At 38.7% G+C, this 17,876-nt stretch overlaps 1 protein-coding gene across 3 annotated transcripts in view; it reads left to right on the top strand.

The window, feature by feature from the left end:
• Positions 1-17,876, top strand: part of KIZ (kizuna centrosomal protein) — an 88,997-nt gene that overhangs the window by 32,304 nt on the left and 38,817 nt on the right. For 2 of the 3 annotated variants that reach the window (XM_054024280.1, XM_054024279.1), the window contains 3 exons: positions 4,353-4,644; positions 13,070-13,204; positions 16,996-17,160. In XM_054024280.1, the coding sequence (XP_053880255.1) occupies positions 4,353-4,644; positions 13,070-13,204; positions 16,996-17,160 (592 nt within the window). The remainder of the gene's footprint in view (positions 1-4,352; positions 4,645-13,069; positions 13,205-16,995; positions 17,161-17,876) is intronic. The other variant, XM_054024281.1, reaches the window with a different exon arrangement.

Genomic DNA, 17,876 nt, shown 5'->3' with positions numbered 1-17,876 from the left:
TGTTACAATGGTTTGTCTGTGAGAATGGTGCATTTGGAACAGTGTCCCCATTAGTGGTGCATCTGATTAGTGTGACCAAAGACGTGATTCACAGTAGTACCAACCCACACACAAGACCATTAAGAACTCTGTGAGGAACTTGATCGTGGCCAAATTAGCTAATCCAAATAGGCTTTTCTCTGTGACCAGCCTCAATACCAAACATGTAAGGTTTTGCTTTAGAATAGATGGGGATCCAGTTTGCTGACACATGCCTTTCTTTTGGTAGGGCAAATCACAGTTTAACCTGATAGCTCTGGCATGGGCACATCATCTGGAATATCCAGGTCTGCTGGGTCTCTCCAAAGAACTGATATTTTTATTTTTTCCAATCCCAGCTCTCTTTTTTTTTTTTTTTTTTTTTGGTGTGGGTCAGGTGTTGGAAGTCAGGCCTATTGATACATTGGTACCCACAGATTATCAAGGGACGTGACTATGGAATTTGGTTTTCACTAGGCCTTTGGGTGCTTTCGTTGAACCACAAAGTGATTTTTCTCTCCCATATCTTTTTTTGAAGGTGGTCTTTCTATTGACCATAACTTTAGCTAGTAGGAAAGTCTTTGAGATCCAAGACCTCATTGATAGTCCTTCTTTTACTGCCTTTCACAAGGGCAGAAAGGTGTTTTTATTGCTATGTCCACAATTTTTACTAAGGTACTGTAGTATCAGATCTTTCTATTAACCAGTCTAATGTTATTTGTTTTACTTACTTGGGAAAACATGCTTGGTCTCTGCCTCAGGTTGATTTTGTTCAGAAAGTTTGTGCCGAATAGTTAATCTATTTCTGAGAATAAAGCTACTGAAAAATAGGTAGGTTTGCCAATGATACACTATTTTCAGATAATTTGGAGGAGAAACTTGAAATTTGCCAGGGAATTTGTCCTGAGGGCAGAGAGGTGCTATTTGCTATTACTGTGAAAATCTATCCAGATTTGACTAAGGCTTGGTCTGCACACTAATATGGCAGTTATACATGTGATTTTCTTCTTTTACTAATGTAGTTATACTGGCACAAACCCTGCATACCAATATAGTTCTACCATACTGGAAGGGGATTAAGACGTACTGCTATAAGACATAGCTCAGTGGTTTGAGCATTGGCCTACTAAACCCAGGGTTGTGAGCTCAATTCTTGAGGGGGCCATTTAGGGATCAGGGGTAAAAATCTCTCTGGGGATTGGTCCTGCTTTGAGCAGGGGGTTGGACTAGATGACCTCCTGAGGTCCCTTCTAACCCTGATATTCTATGATTCTATAAAGAAACACCTTTATATCATATAATTACGTCCTCACTAGGGCTATTGATCCACTTTAACTGTATTGGTATAGTTAAAGCAGTACAGCTTTTGTGTGTAGACAAGATTTGTTATAAAATTTGGGAATGACTATTTGTACATGTAGATGAATTCATTACATGCTTACTCATTATTCTCTGAATGTCCCATACCCTGCTGAGAACCATGCTTCATAGGCATATGATTCACAAACACTGTTTCCCACAATCAAAATATCCTTTTGGACTAGTGGAAGAACCATATTTCACCCTGCCCCCAAAACCGAGAACAGAACCCAGGAACCATGATTCCCAGTTTTGTGCTACTATCTAGCAAACTATCTACTGGGAAACTGTGTCTTAGCACCCTCTGGTGGCTTGGTGTACAAATGATAACAACCCACTATTATCTGCTAATGGAGTTATTATTTTTAGCTCAAGTGGTAGAGATGAGTATCTCAAGAAAATTGATCAAACTGCTCTTAAGAGCGAGCAGAAATATTCTCCTCTGCCTTTCCAGTAAATATGTCAATTTTCAGGTTAACCCAATTTTCTAAGCCATATAAGGATTGCTAAAATGGCGCTTTATAATGGAAATTACTGGCAACCTTAATGATGGAGGGGCTACTGCCTCTCAATGTAATGATCACAATTTTTTTGGACAAAAGCTGGCAGCCGCATCATATTACTCTGTATACTTCTTGTTCTCTTCTTTGGCATCCTGTTGTTGCCTTTTTTGTGGTTTTTTCCATTTCTCTTGCTTTCAGGACTCTGTTTGCTTTTCATCGTCTCTACTGTCACTTTGACATATTTGCCGCTTCTCCAGTTAATGAAAGACTGTCATTATTTTGAGGTGGAACAAGACAGCACCAACCTGGCTTATATTAACCTTAGGGCTTTGCAAAGCAGATTTGGCAGAATGTCTGTTCTCTCCCCTTTTGCTCCCCAAAGAAATGCTAAGGTGGTCAGTGTCATTTTTGGAAAAAATACTTTTAAATTTCGGAATGTAATACTTCTACCTTAAGGGAAACTATAAGTTTGGTTCAAAATCAGAATGATCAGTGACCACCTCAAATTTCCCCTGAGGGTAGGGGGAGAGCTTCTAAGTCTTTATGATGTCAAACCTACATTAGCGTTCTAAGGTTAAAGTAGTCCAGGTTTGAATTTCTTGTTCTAGTTCTCATAAAAGTTTGATCTTTCATGCTGCGAATGACAGGGAAGTGATTAAGAAGTTTGGCTCTGCTGCGTGTACCACAACTGAATGCAAGCTAGGCTTTAAGCTGCAGGAGTTTATGCAGTACATTGTGACTTGAAGCTGTTTTTCTTTTGAGTACTTTTCTATTGTTCAGAAATGGTAGCATAATATGTATAAAAGCAACATGAAATAAATAAAAATAATAGCTTATCTCTTACATTCATTCATATCCTGAATGCTGGAAACAGAAAATACAAATAATGACAAGATCTTATATTCTATCAAATACTTTTTCTGAAATCTACTGTAATTCAAATCAAAATGAAGCTCAGCGTATGGAAGGGAGGAGACGTTCTGTTTTGCAGCTCACACAAGACCCTGTGAACACTGGGTAATTTAGAAATAACTGATACTGCAGTGAGTCTTGTGGGAACGTGGGAGTTTCATGGCAATGTTAATTGATTACAGAACTTTGATACATTTTCATGAAATTCTAAAAATGCACCAGAAAGTGAAAATGGTAGTAGTGTCTATTTTTATTTGCATCTTAGAAGATTAATGCAACCTCCTTCTGCTGAGCAGCAAGGGGAATCAGCTGCCATGCCCAACTTCCAAGCCAACGGGCAGAGAGCTCTGCTCCTGCACGGCTTAGAAGCCCCAGGCAACAGCTGCCTCCTCTTCAAACACACTTCTGCTTCCCCGAGATCGTTTTTCAGGCCATTCTGCCCCATTATGTCAGAGCCGGTTTGCTGGAGGAGGCTGTCTTAATCCTTGTTGCTGTTTTAGATTGGGGAGGATACCTTCACTTGCAGCCCAGAGGAGGCATAGGGGATCCACTGAACACCCCTTGTGAGGAAAGCATAGAATAATACACAGATATGAAGAAGGAGGTTCGGTAGTGGGTGGACAAGCTAGGGAGTTGAAAGATATTAAGGAAATGATCATTTTTATGGATTTATGCAGCACTAACTGACTAACAGCTTCTTGGCAAAACGTTGAAATATGTGGCCATTCATGCAATTGCATGAACACATTACACATGAGACCAAGCAGGGGAAGAGATAGCTCAGTGGTTTGAGCATTGGCCTGCTAAACCCAGGGTTGTGAGTTCAATCCTTGAGGGGGGCCACTTAGGGATCCGGGTCAAAATCAACAGGAGTACTTCAGTACTTGGTCCTGCTAGTGAAGGCAGGGGGCTCGACTCAATGACTTTTCAAGGTCCCTTCCAGCTTTAGGAGATGGGATATCTCCATTAATTTTAGTTTTATTAGAAGGAACCTGCCCACGGTCTTTGGGAAATCTTTACTGCCTGGCAGGCCGTGGAATATTCCTGTGGTTGGTTAAGAAGTGGGGCCAGCCCATTAGGGCAGTCCCTAAAGAAAGAAAAGCATAGCAGCTTCAGAGAGTGTTTCAGTAGGTTGAACACAGGTCACAAGGGAGTTTCTCCAAAAAGGAGAGCAGGGTCAGCATGTAGGGAGAGTACCTGCAGGGTTAGGAGTATGCCACAGGGAAATTTCTGGGTGCTGTAAGGTAGCATGCAAGTCCCTCATATAATAATAGTTTGACATATTACTTAAGGGGAGGAATCAGTTCCTCATTTCCAAGTCAGGCGGAGCTTTGAGCATTGCAGAACAAGTGCTACATCTATTGAGAGAGAGGTTCATGATGTTCTTTGAGAGGCAAGAATGTTGACGAAAGGAATAAAGGAGAGGAAAACTGGGATATTTGGAGAACCTTGGAAAAATGTGCAGAAGGGGCAGAGGTTTTAGACTCTGTGAATGCAATGTATATTTTTTGTCATGCTCCTGTTATTATGGTGGCAATACTTGTCATATTTTTATTCCAGGTCTAGCCCAACACACAGATAGTCTGTGGCCCTCTGAAAACACACTAGAGCTGGAAGATGAAAGTTTAGATAGCAGCAGTGACCTTACAGTTTCTGTGAGTGAAGAGGATCAGATAATAAACACAGTTGAACTACAGCAGAGCCTAAGAGATATGGATTGCAAGATGGCCTTAAAATCAATGAACTCAGAACAAGAAAAAGAAACCCTATCCACCAAAGAACATTTTTCTTTGCAAACAGTAAACTGCCATACGACAGATGAACATTCTTCGGCTAATTCAGCAACAAGAGAGTAAGCCATTAAATATTTTCTCACTGTGATTATTTAGTTAGGGTTTTTTTTTTTTGGGAGATTGTCCTATGGACAATCTGTATTACTGTAAAATATGTATATGAATATGCAACTTTCTTAGCTTCTACAAGCAGACATTTTAATGAGGGTCTATTTTTTGTGATTAGTTGACTTCGGAACTTATCAAACAATTTGAGATGCCTGTTTCTATAATTTCCATTAAATGCAGTGGTCTTACTGTTTTTCTTATTTTAGTATATCAGTTCAGTTGGATAATAGAAATAACTCACTAAACAGTACATTTCATGGTAATTTGAATTTTTCAGGTGATTAAACTCCCTGGGCATTCAACCTAACAACTTAAAGCAACACCTGAGAAGTGTGCAACTACATCTTAGAAATGCATTGTTTGTTCTCTGTGTAATTCTATTTAGATACTTTTTATGGCCCCCATCATTGTAGTATCAATGTGTCTTTCAATCATTAATGACTTTTATCCTCACAACACACCCATGTGAGGTAGGGAAGCATGATCACCATTTTCCGGGGGGGGGGGGGGAGGGGGACGGGGACGACACTGGGTATATTAAAGGACTTGCCCAAGGTCAAACAGGAAACCTGTGCCAGAGCCAGGAGGTGAATCCAGGTTGCCTGAATCTCTTGTCTCTTGTATCATATCTTCTGGTTGACTCTCTTCACCCTGGTGGAGCACTTTGGTGTAAACCAATAAGAATATCACTCCTTCTGCACTGTGAACCTTTGATCTCACAAAGCTTTGTGTCTGTGAGCTCCTGACCAGCTTGTTGTGCAGCTCTTCCATTCTGCTTGCCTCTTCAGCTGCATTCCTGTAGGGATGGCCCTTCAGCACTCTCCTCCCAGCTCTTTCCCACCTCCTACTTCATCTGGAAGTGCCTTTCACTACTGCTAGTCTCCCTGGCTCCCGTTGCAAGGTTTCCTGCCCCCACATTCTCTCCTTTTCCTTGCTTTTCCACTTGCTGGCTTTCCTTCTTTTTGCTCCTGCTAGTCCCTAGCTGCAAAGGTTCTCCCTGTTGCCTGCTTGATTGTACCCACTCTTCTCCAACGGCTGCCTGCCATTTACCTGCCTTGCCAGCTTCCCAGTATTCTTCCTCCCTCTCTCCTCTCACTCAATGCTGCTCTCCCTTCTGCCCAGCCTCCTTACTGTTCTGGATCCCAACAGCCTCCCAGTGGCCATTATCAGGAAAAGCTACCTCATAAATACATACCTTCCTCTGTTTCTACTGCCCACTTGTCTTCCAGGTGGTGCTACCTGCCTGATTTTTCCCCCTCCTTAATCCTTGAACAATTCACACGCAAAATGTTTAGGACTGATGTGGTTAAACATAGTTGGTGATTAGAGGCATGTGAGCTAGTACAGAAATAAAAACTGTTATATTAGGTTGGGGGAGAAGACTGTAGCCAAGAAAAATAGCATGTGTTATCCAACAAGAATGAATGAGGCTTATAGAGTTTTTTAAACCAATCTCCCCACTGGTCATTTATCTATTTGGTCATTTATGTCTTTTTAACATGTTTAACATATCTCTGCTTTTTTAATATATGCACATGCACATATAGTCTTATTAGCGAATGATTTTAGTAATGGTTCATATTTTAATAGATGACAGTTAAGCAGAAAAACACAAATATCCATTAAAATACATTTCTGCAATGTTATCATTTCAGTTTTTCAAACCATGTGTTGGACTATTGCTCATTACAGAAACATCTAATTTACATCTAAATAGCTTTTATAGAGTTTTCCTTTTGTTTAACACCTGTTAATCTTAGCACTTCATAAGAAAGTTGTATAGAGTGGTTGATTTTGCTAGAAAAGTCATAGTTGAACAGTGGGAATGTAACCTTTTGTCCTGTCCCTATAGATTTTAGTGACTTCCAGCTGCTGATATAAACTGATGGAAAATATTGTGTGTTCTTCTTAAGCCTGGATAAATTATAGGAAAGATTTCATTGTTCTCGTTATCTCTGGAATTTGACTCAAAGCTGAAAGTGGGTAATGGCCTCTAAAACTGTCAAGTCTTAGTTTTTCAAGGTCATAAAAATATGATCACAGTTGATCCATTTCTACAGGAATTATACAGATTTTATTTTGCTTTTGTTTTTGAAAATTTAAAATACAGATAGAATACAAAATATTTGCATCTGGGAAAGAGCCTATGAAGAGACAGGTAGTTTCTTCATAGTTAATTTAGCAAGTAGGAAGCATTTAGACCCACTTATTATTAGTCACTCAAATTCAGACTTGAATGTTTTGATATTTTTCAGAGTAACTCTCAAATGGAAAGAGATTTTCCACAAAGTTTTAAAGTGATTAATGAGTTTGTGATACAAATAACCTCTCTAAAATATAACCTCTTTTTGAAACGTGGACTGAAGGTGTGACATTTATTACTGTTCTTCTACCCTCCAAATATTTTGTTGTAAACTAGTCAAACTTCCATAGCGTTATTTAAAAAACAACAACTAGGGCACAGGTTGTATTTGAAGAAATTAGCTTGTTATTAAGCAAAATTTTAATGATTGGGTATTGAACTGAAATGGTTATAGTTTGGGCCGTCGGCCTCTTGGTATCTTCGTTAATTCTTAAGCATGGCATTGTGACAGCAGTGCCACCTCTACCGTTTATTACCTTACCTCTGGGTTCATGAGTTTACTTTAGGTCTTTTGGTTAAAAGTAGTAAGGGGATGTGTGGAAAGGAAATCACAGACAGACTATTTTGAGGCCGCTGTTTCACTGAATTAAAAACAAAACAAAAATCTTTCCTGCATATCAGCAAGTCACTGGTTTTCAGGTGACATTATCTGCATCCAACTAAGTGGAGAACAGTGGAGCATCCTCAGTTAAATTTTCAATTTTTGTTTCTTGTGCAAATATATTTTGTAAAAAGGCTTTTTTTTTCAAATGAGTCTTTTAATGTCACATTTTAGCTTACAGTGAGTTATTACAACGCAGTTACAAACTGCTTAAAGTATGATTTCTATCTTGGGTATACTGACAAGCTGTTACCTGTGGAAATACATGAGTGATGTTGCTATGATAACAGGTTTATCTAAAAGCTTGTAATCTAGTTTAAGGAAGCAGACTTATATTCAGTACTCTCCTAAACAGCTGAGTGAGACAATTTCGATGTTCAAGTTGTTAAAATTAATAAAATATAAAAAGTGAGCTTAATTCATAGGACGGATTGATGAATGAGTTTCTCTCTTTATCTGCCAGAGAGTGACAGTGCACAGATGTTTAAAATATTCCACCGTAAATTCAACCTATATTGTGGGAACCAAATAGGAGAGATGAGTAGTCTGTTCTTTGCACCTGTTCGTTTCTTGGCCTCTCTGCTGAGCCTGCCAACAAGTGCTCTAGATTTTGCTAATTTTGGTTGTAGTTTTTGTGATGTCACCTTGTTTACTGTCAGTGATACTTAGACCTGTAATTCATTTCACATAAAGTACTGAACAGCTATCATATAACAACGGCTGTTCTCTACTGATTTGTAACAGATTTGAACGAGTGAACTAGAAGCAAAAAGCTCCATATCTCCCCCCCCCCCCCCCATTCGTTAGAGCTATCCAGCCCTCTATTTAAAGGGCTAAAAAACAAAAACAAAAAACCCCCAGAGAATTAGTGCATGGAAAGATGATGACTATTTTAAGGCCTATGTTGTGGGGGGGAGAGACAGAGCTTTTGCCAGAGCTGCTTCAGCTGCATTGAAGAGGACTTAGCACAGATGGATTGTGCATTACAAAATGTAACACATAATTCAAGCTGTCAGCTTAATCAGACTGTTTCCAGGAAGCAACCTGTAAAAGAGAAGGACCCCTTGTTTGCTGACCTCTGATCCATAGCCTGCTGCAGATTGTCATACATTTTGTTTCTCTTTATGTTGGTGTCCCTTCCTTCCCCTTCTTTTTGTTATTGTATTCCCTTCAAGTGGCACCCTGGAAAGACCACCCAGAGGGAGTAAAACAATAAGAAATGAGCTAGCCACTAACATATAGGTTTTGTAAGATTTTAGTAAAAGAAAAAGTACTGTTTAACTACATATGTGATCTCTAGTATTGTTGTATATATTACAAGTCCAAAAACTGCATGCACAGCTGTTTAAATTTAATTTTTCTTTGTAGTGGAAGACAGGGCTTTAGTATTTTTCAGAACAAGCAAAGCTTAGCAAAATGTAGTGAGAACATATTGCAGCTTTATAGATGAGGGACTATAACCATCATTGCAAAATGAACAAAATGTAATAAACTGTTATATATTATAAAAATCTTGGTTTGGCTACCAGACTTCTTAGAGCTTGTAGGCCAGCTGTGTTGTTGCTTCGTGGAGTTCTTCTGTTGAAACTCCTTAACAAAGCAGGCCGTCTGAAATCAAAATCTGAATGGCTATTTACACCTCTGTAAAAGGATTAGCAGTGCTCCATTGTTACAATGTTTAAATCTTAATTTGCATCATTATAGAGGTGTAGCTTCATCAAATCCCTGGTAGGTCCCAGTTATGTTTTTGGACCTGTAGGTGGTCACTAAATTTATTCTGGTAGTGGAGGTAAAGGAATTAAATTGCTCAATGTGTCAGTAATTTTAAGAAATTATCTCAGGATCTAATTGACTTTGGATAGTTTAAATGCTATTGCAGATTATTAGTACATATTTGTTGTTGCATATAGTTGCAAGATGTATCCCATACATAGGAAGGGAATGTATGTATATTGCTATGGAGTTTGTACATATATCACTTAAAGAATTTCCATTAGGATTTACATGAACATGTTTTCACTATAGATTGGCCCAGGCTGCAAAGTTGAGATCTGGATTTTGAAAGCCCTCTGTCCCATTGTTCCAGTAGCACTCAGATCTGAAGTTTTAATTCAGGCCTGTCTCTGCTTTTAATATATATGAGCATCGTATAGTCTGTGCAAGGGATGTTTAAAAACTGAAACTGTTGTATTACTTTCCTTTGGGAGAAAATAGTCTTGTAAAGTGGTTCTCAACCAGGGATCCGGAGCCCCCTGGAGGGCCATGAGCAGGTTTCAGGGGGTCTGCTAAGCAGGGCCAGTGTTAGTCGCTGGAGCCCAGGACAGAAAGCCGAAGTCCCCGCATATGGGGCAGAAGCCTGGGGAACCTGAGGTTGAAGCCGGAGCCTGAGCAATGTAGGTTTGCAGATTCTGCATGCAATTCCCCCGCTTGCTACCCCCTAATGCCAGCCTGGGCTTTTATACACACAAAAAACAGTTATTATGGCACAGGTGGGCCATGGAGTTTTTATAGTATGTTGAGGGGGCCTCAGAAAGAGAAAGATTGAGAACCCCTGGTCTAGTAGAAAGTACAAATAACACTTTTGTAACCACTTGGTATGAAAAACCGATTAACTTTTGTAACCTTTTAAAAAAAATTAACACGTAGATACTCTAGGCTCATACGTATAAAGTTCATTTAGTAACAGGGAAAGGTGATCAGAGTTTAAAGAAAGCCAAGACATTTTTTTGTGTCTATAGCAGATGCCAGTAGAACCCGCTACAGCTAAAGGCAACCTGCAAGGGAAATAGAAGGTTTGTGCTCTTTTTTTTTTTTTTTTTTCCCTTTATGAATGATTTTTAAAAAGGTGGTGTGTGTGTGTGTGTGTGTGTGTGTGTGTGTATAAATATATAAATATAAATATATATATATATATATATTATGATCAGATGATCCTATACATGTATATGTAATGTACGTATTTTTTTCTGTTATTAGAGGTTCGGGTTCTAACTGGCAAACTGGTTGAATAACAAGTGATGTATTTACATCACAAAAGTCAAGAGAGTGAAAGATGAGCAAAGAGTGAAAGAGAGTTAAATACTTTGAACACCTCTGTAACTTCAACATCAAAAAACGTTCTGGAGAAGAGATGCCTTTACATTCAGCAACTCTCACATCTTCAGATAAAGGACAAAAGGTCACAAAATACATGTTCTGAGCCTTGTGGTGCAGTAGTCTCAACCTTTTTGGACTCAGGGCCCGTTGGTAGACATTGGTGGCCTGCTGCAACCCAGTAAATAGCTTTAGTGCAAAAAACACCTGGCTCACTAAATATTTTTTACCATGATGTATATAATATATACATTAACCTAATAAGTACTAAATAAGCATACTGTGCGTACCAGAGCAATGGGCCCTATACCACGGGGCTGGTTGAGCTTGGCGCTCTACTCCGGGCATTGCAACCTGGTGTATGGGGTCACAGCGGCATTCACTCAAATTTGGCCTGGCTGGACCCCCATCATCATGACAGCAATGCAGTTGAACCAAACCTGAGTGGTGCTACAACCCCATGCACCACGACGCAACATCTGGAGTTGGAGAGCCGAGCCCAGCCAGCCCTTTGGACCAGAGAGTCACCACTGCAAGGTGAGCGTGAGGCCTCCCACATGCCCCTTTGACACATTCTGGCGACTCAATTATGGATCGTGATCCCTGAGTTCCACCAGTTAAATCAGGGAAGACCACAGTTTACAATTCCTGATATTCCTAGAGTAAAAAAACAACCAACCAAAAACACACACAAGAAGAGAAAATATCTCTTTAATCTCAGCCTTTCTGGCCTTTTCTTACAGTCGTAAAGAAAGCAAAGGAGGGCACAAACCCATTCTTTAAAAAAACTTAGCAGGACTTTCTTAAAATTGAAGTCCATTTTCTATTTTAACCCCTTTGCAGAGGCACTCGTAGCTTTCTGAAATATTCACTTTTGGGCCTGAAATGTTATATGCTGCTTCACTTTTCAAAGAGGGTGTGCTTCTGTGTGTGTGTATGTGAAAGGATAAACTGAATCCATTCCTTTCAGCCATTTTTGAGTAAAAGGGTGTGGGAAAAAATACACTTTAGTCCTATACAAAAAATTTCTGGTGTTTTTGACCGTGATTCGAGAAAGTTGTGAAAGGTGAAATTTGACATGGAAATAGTCCCTCGTTAAGGATTAGCGTGTGGTTTTGGTTTGGGAGAAAGGAAGGATTAATTTGTCAAAGTTATTGTGTTGGTGAGTGGGATATATTACCCCCCCACACACAAGTGCTTTATATTATGTATCTTTGCCAGTCCTGACCCATGTTCATCTACTCCCCCATTTGAAATAAACAAACACCAAAAGGCACCTCTCCACATCAAGGGCGATAAAACAAATTTGGAGTCTGTAGGACAAGTCATTTTGGAGATGAGGTGAGCTGAAAAAAGTTAAGAAAACTTCCAAAAAGTCAGTAAGAGGTGAATATTTTTTTAAACACTGCGAGTAAGATTTCCAACAGCACTTGGCGTTGGCCTGGCTCTGATCCCATTGAAGTGAGTGGTAAATTGAAAATCACATCCCATGGCTGTAAACTCCTTTTCTGATACTTTTATTTTTCCAAACATCCCAGTAGTGTGTGTTTGAAAGAGGTACTAACTCCTCCTCCATCTCTGCCACTCTTTCTCAAAGCTCTAGGACATTTTACAGTTAATGGGAGAAAACCGTATTTAACCCTCTCCTAGCCCTTTATTACTTTTCCACCTCACCCCAAGCCCTTGTTTTATATTTTTCCTGCTCATACATGTTCGTTTCTCTGCTTATTGATCTGCCTTTACATGTGGAGGATCGTTGGCTTGAGGTTTCTTGTGGATAGAGGGGCGGTCAGGATGACCACATATATCAGGAAGTGCAAATGTGCCCAGCCATCTTGTTGCCAATTTCACTGACCCTGGTAGCCATTGAAGTCCTTGTGAAGCTCTCTGTCATTTGTGGATGAGAAGTGCTATATAGTATAAAAGGATTATAGATTTTGATTCTGGATTATAATTATGGATTCTTATTCCTTATGTAGCCAAGTCTATAGAGGTCTCCAAAAACTAGAGCAAAGTGCTGATTTCTGTGAAGTTGGCAGGAACACAAAGACAGCCCCTGAAAACAGAGACATGCATTCACCCTAATTAAAAATAAAACACTCATTGGTGCTATTGAAACATGGTGTCCAAAGTGGACCGAGACGACTGGCAGAAATGTAAAAGCATTGTTGGAGTTCAAGATTTTTTTTTTTCCTTTTTCTACAGAGCTACAGCAATATTGTTTTTGCTGAAAGGTAATTCTCAGTTTCACTAGCAATATAAATGTAGATTTAGCACTTTTCTAAAAAGCTGTTGATGTAGTATTCGGTTTCATATCTGTTTTTCCTCTTACCGTATTCATTTACTTTATTTGGGAAGTCTGACTGAGTTCTGTCTTTATTGTCAAGACTTTTAACCTTTTTGTAAACCTCTTAGTGTGGGTGAAAGATTAAAATAAGGACACAAATCAAAATAATTTAAATGTATACATATGTTTGACTTGCGCTCAGTAGAATGCAGTTTTAAAAGCTTTAAAACATTGTTTGTTATCTGTCTTCAGGGATTGTTTGTCATTTGAAGGATTCTCCCATTTACTCCAGTTCATAGAAGATTTGGTAGCGAAAGCAGCACCTGAATGCTTGGCTTTATACCAAAGTGAAACCATAAGTCTGGCAAAAATGAAGAAGCTAATAAGGTTGGTGCAACTTTCATTTGATCTACACCAACAGAACTCTAAATTAAAAAGTAGAAATTAGAAACGGATAGTATTTCCTTTTCCCCAGTCCCATCTCATTTGCTTTTGCTTTAGTATCCTTAGCTGTAACATCTATAAATAAGGTTTCAGAGTAGCAGCCGTGTTAGTCTGTATCCGCAAAAAGAACAGGAGTACTTGTGGTACCTTAGAGACTAACAAATTTATTAGAGCATATTATTATTTATTATGCTCTAATAAATTTGTTAGTCTCTAAGGTGCCACAAGTACTCCTGATCTATAAATAAAATTTTCTTTAAATTGTTTTTTGGCTACTAGCTTTGAATTTGGCTCTGGTGACTAGAAGTTGTTACCCCTGGCAGCTGTTCAGTGATCTTTGAGATATAAGCTGGTGGTCTATAGTCTTCATTCTGTTGGTGAAAAGGAGCAGAGAGAGAAAGACCTCCTCCAATCCAACATCTACAGTAGTTAACAAAAAAAACACACTTCTGATGTCAGCAAAAAGCTGAACTATGACTTTAGGAACCCCGTCCCACCAAATAATTTTAATAAATAAGGGCTCTGCTCAGCCTAAATGTTCAGAAGGTTACTCTAGTCTAGCCCTTGGAAATGGCCCTTAGTGCTGGGATTAGTGTAAAGAGTGATACCACCACATTCTTCTTTCTGGGTTGGCAGCGGAAAAATGCACCAAAAGCCAAACAGTAACGAAGAATGTATGTAAATAGTGGTATGATATTGTCCTGTGCCTGTCTGCAGCTCTGAAACACATCATTTGGCACCTCACTATGTCTACAAAAGCAGGCCTAGGGACTGAAAGGTCTTTTGGCATCTTTAATTAAATGCTACCATAAAAAAGATCTGTTTATTTTAGGGAGTCATAAGGAAGGTTTCCAAAACAAGTTAGAATTATTTGCCTGTACAATGGGTATAATTAGAAATTGTTTCCTGCGTCAACATGGTATTTACCTTCACTGTGGCAACTCCAGTAATCCCTATACTTATAACTATATTTAAGAACGTAAGCGTGACCATACTGAGTCAGACCAATGATCCATCTAGCTCAGTGTCCTCCTGTCTTCTGATAGTGGCCAGTGCCAGGTCTTCAAAGGTAATGAACAGAACAAGGCAATTTATTGAGTGATGCATCCCCGGTCATCCAGACCCTGCTTCTGGCAGTCAGAACATGGGGTTGCATCCCTGATCATCTTGGCTAATAGCCATTGATGGACCTATCCTCTATGAATTTATCTAATTCTTTTTTTAACTTAGTTATACTTTTCTGCCATCACAACATCCCCTGGGAACAGGCTGACTGTGCGTTGTGTGAAGAAATACTTCCTTTTGTTTGTTTTAAACCCGTTGCCTTGTTAATTTCATTGGATGATGCCTTGTTCTTATGTTATGTGAAGTGGTAAATAAAACATATTTATTCATTTTCTCCATACCATTCATGATTTTATAGACCTCTATCAGATCCCGCCCCCACAGTCATCTCTTTTCCAAGCTGAACAGTCCCAGTCTTCTTAATGTCTCTTCATATGGAAGCTGTTCCATACCCCTAATCAGTTTTGTACTTTTACAATTCTAATAGAACTTTTTTTGAGAGGGGGCAATCAGAACTGCATGCCTTTCAACGTGTGGGTGTACCGTAGATTTATATAGTGGCGTTATGATATTTTCTGTCTTATTGTTCATCTTTTTCCTAGTTGTTCCCTAACACTGTTATCTTTTTTGACTGCCACTGCACATTGAGTGGATGTTTTCAGAGAACTATCCACAAGATCTTTTTTGAGTGGTTACAGCTAATTTAGACCCCATCATTTTGTATATATAGTTGGGATTATGTTTTCCAGTGTGCACTACTTTCCATTTATCAACATTGAATTTCTTCTGCTATTTTGTTGCCCAGTCATCCAGTTTTGTGAGATCCCTTTGTAACTCTTCGCAGTCGGCCTTGGACTTAACCATCTTGAACAATTTTGAATTGCCTGCAAACTTTGCCATCTAACAGCCTACCCTTTTTTCTAGATCATTTATGAATATGTTGAACAGCACTGGTTCCAGTACAGATCCCTGTGGGACCCTGCTATTTACTTCTCTCCACTGTAAAAACTGACCATTTATTCCTACCCTTTATTTCCTATTCTGTAACCAGTTACTGATGCATGAGAGGACCTTCCCTCTTATCCCATGACTGCATACTTTGCTTAAGAGTCTTTGGTGAGAGACTTTGTCAAAGGCTTTCTGAAGTATACTGTATCCACTGGATCACCTTTGTCCACACACTTATTGACCCGCTCAAAGAATTCCAATAAATTGGTGAGACATGATTTCCCTTTGCAAAAGCCGCATTGACTCTTTCTCAACATATTGTGTTCATCTATGTGTCTGATAATTCTGTTCTTTACTATAGTTTCAACCAAATTGCTGGGTACTGAAGTTAGGCTTACCAGCCTGTAATTGCCAGGATCACCTCTGGAGCCTTTTTTAAAATTAATGTTACATTAGCAATCTGCTAATCAGCTGGTACAGGGGCTGATTTAAGATAGTAGTTCTCAACCTTTCCAGAGTACTGTACCCCTTTCAGGAGTATGATCAGTCTTGCGTACCCCAAGTTTCACCTCACTTTAAAAACAACTTGCTTACAAAATCAGACATAAAAATACAAGTGTCGCAGCATGCTATTATTGAAAAATGGCTTACTTTCTCATTTTTACCAAATAATTATGAAATAAATCAATTGGAAAATAAATATTGTACTTACATTTCACTGTATAGTATATAGAACAGTATAAACAGGTCATTATCTATATGCAATTTTAGTTTGTACTGACTTCGCTAGTGCTTTTTATGTAGCCTATTGTAAAACTAGTCAAAAATCTAAATGACTTGATGTTCCTCCTGGAAGACCTCTATGTACCCCCAGGGGATGTGTACCCCTGGTTGAGAACCATTGATTTAAGCAATAGGTTACGTAGCACAATTAGTAGTTCTTCAATTTCATATTTTAGGTCCTTCAGCACTGTTGAGTCAATACTGTCTGGTTCTGGTGACTTATTACTGTTTAATTTATCAATTTAATTTATCAGTTTAACTACTGTTGATGTTGAGGCCCCAGTCCTGCTAACACTTATGCACATTCTTAACTTTATGAACGTGAATAGGCCCATTGACTTCAGGGGCACTACTCATATGCATAAAATTAAGCACACATGTAAGTGTTTGCGTGGTCCCACTGCAACGGAGGGTATTGAAATTCGTGTTGTTTCAATCTTAATTGTTGTATTCAGTCTTTTATCTCCAAAAAACAGCTGGTGGATATATTTTATTGCATCCAGGATTCACAAGGCTGTCAGGTGACAAAAGTTATTGCAAGAACTAATTTTGATATAATCAACCATATAAAACTTTACCTTTTTAAAGATTGGTTGATAGGTTGGTTTAGCTCACCTAGAATATTCATGTGGTGTTTCTTGTCATAGGAATAATTATTTTTCAGGTGTAATATCCCCAGTCAAAGGGCGTTAAGGAGTTAAAAAGTTGGATTTGATCCCTGGGTTTTTAAAAAAAAAATCTTTTTTTCTAACTACATCGCTCTATTTTATGTCTTTGTCAAGAGACATTGTCATGGCTGCATTTTTATGTCTAGATTATATTACTGATTATTATTCCATAAACCATGAGAATTATTGCAGATTCTATATCCAAACCTATTTTAGCTGTCTGTCTGGGCTTAAATAAACATTTCATGCAGCACCTGTTTTATTTTATAGCTTTTGTAATCAAACTGGCAATTTGAAAGAGGAAGACCTTGAGGCATGTGAAGCAGTTGTCCTTCATCAGCTTCAGGGATTGTTGCAGAACACATTGAATGGATGCCTCTTACCTGAGAAAACACTTAATGACAGAGGTAGATCTACAGATGAAAAGCAAGTCAGGTATCATAGTCACAAAACTAATGCAATCATACAATTAATGTTCTTACTCTTTGTCTGAATTTGTTTCTGAATGTTTCATGAAAAGAAAGCAGAATATAGGTCAAATCCTGAGTGACATTAAAATTTCAGAATTCCAAGAGGTGATCTACACACACTTCAATATCAGCCATGTGATTCAAACATTGTAAATTAGCAGAATAAGCCGATTTTTTTTTTTTTTTACTAGTCAGTTTTTAAAATCACTTCAGTTGAGCTCTTCTCACTAAAAGGTTGTGCACCTATTTGCTTTTTACATGTTAAGTGTAAAGTTTTTTTCTCATTTTAAATGAGACATTATATAGATTTAGCTCTGCCTTCCATTTGCATCAACGAGAGACATGTGGCTAAAATCCACTGGTCAACTTCAAAATGTATCATTAAAATATGTTAATTACATGATACACTTCCCTAACCTGGAAAGGTAGGTGGACTGACTTTCAACAGCAAAAAAGCTGCTCTTTGGTTTGCCTTGTCATCATAGTCTTTGCACTGTCAGGGAGAAGACTTGCACTGGATTCCCATTGTATTGCAGCCCGGGCTGCGAGTTTATTGGAATTTCTCAACAGTGACTCCTTTTGCTGATTGAGGAACAGTATTAAACTTCAAAGGGATTTCATATACTTGTCCTTTATTGTTTGAAAGGCGAGTGGTTGCAATATGGAACCATGAGGATGTAG

This window comes from Malaclemys terrapin, chromosome 3 (genome assembly GCF_027887155.1).
Source record: "Malaclemys terrapin pileata isolate rMalTer1 chromosome 3, rMalTer1.hap1, whole genome shotgun sequence".
Taxonomy (NCBI): Eukaryota; Metazoa; Chordata; order Testudines; family Emydidae; genus Malaclemys; species Malaclemys terrapin.
This window is presented reverse-complemented; position numbering and strand designations above follow the sequence as displayed.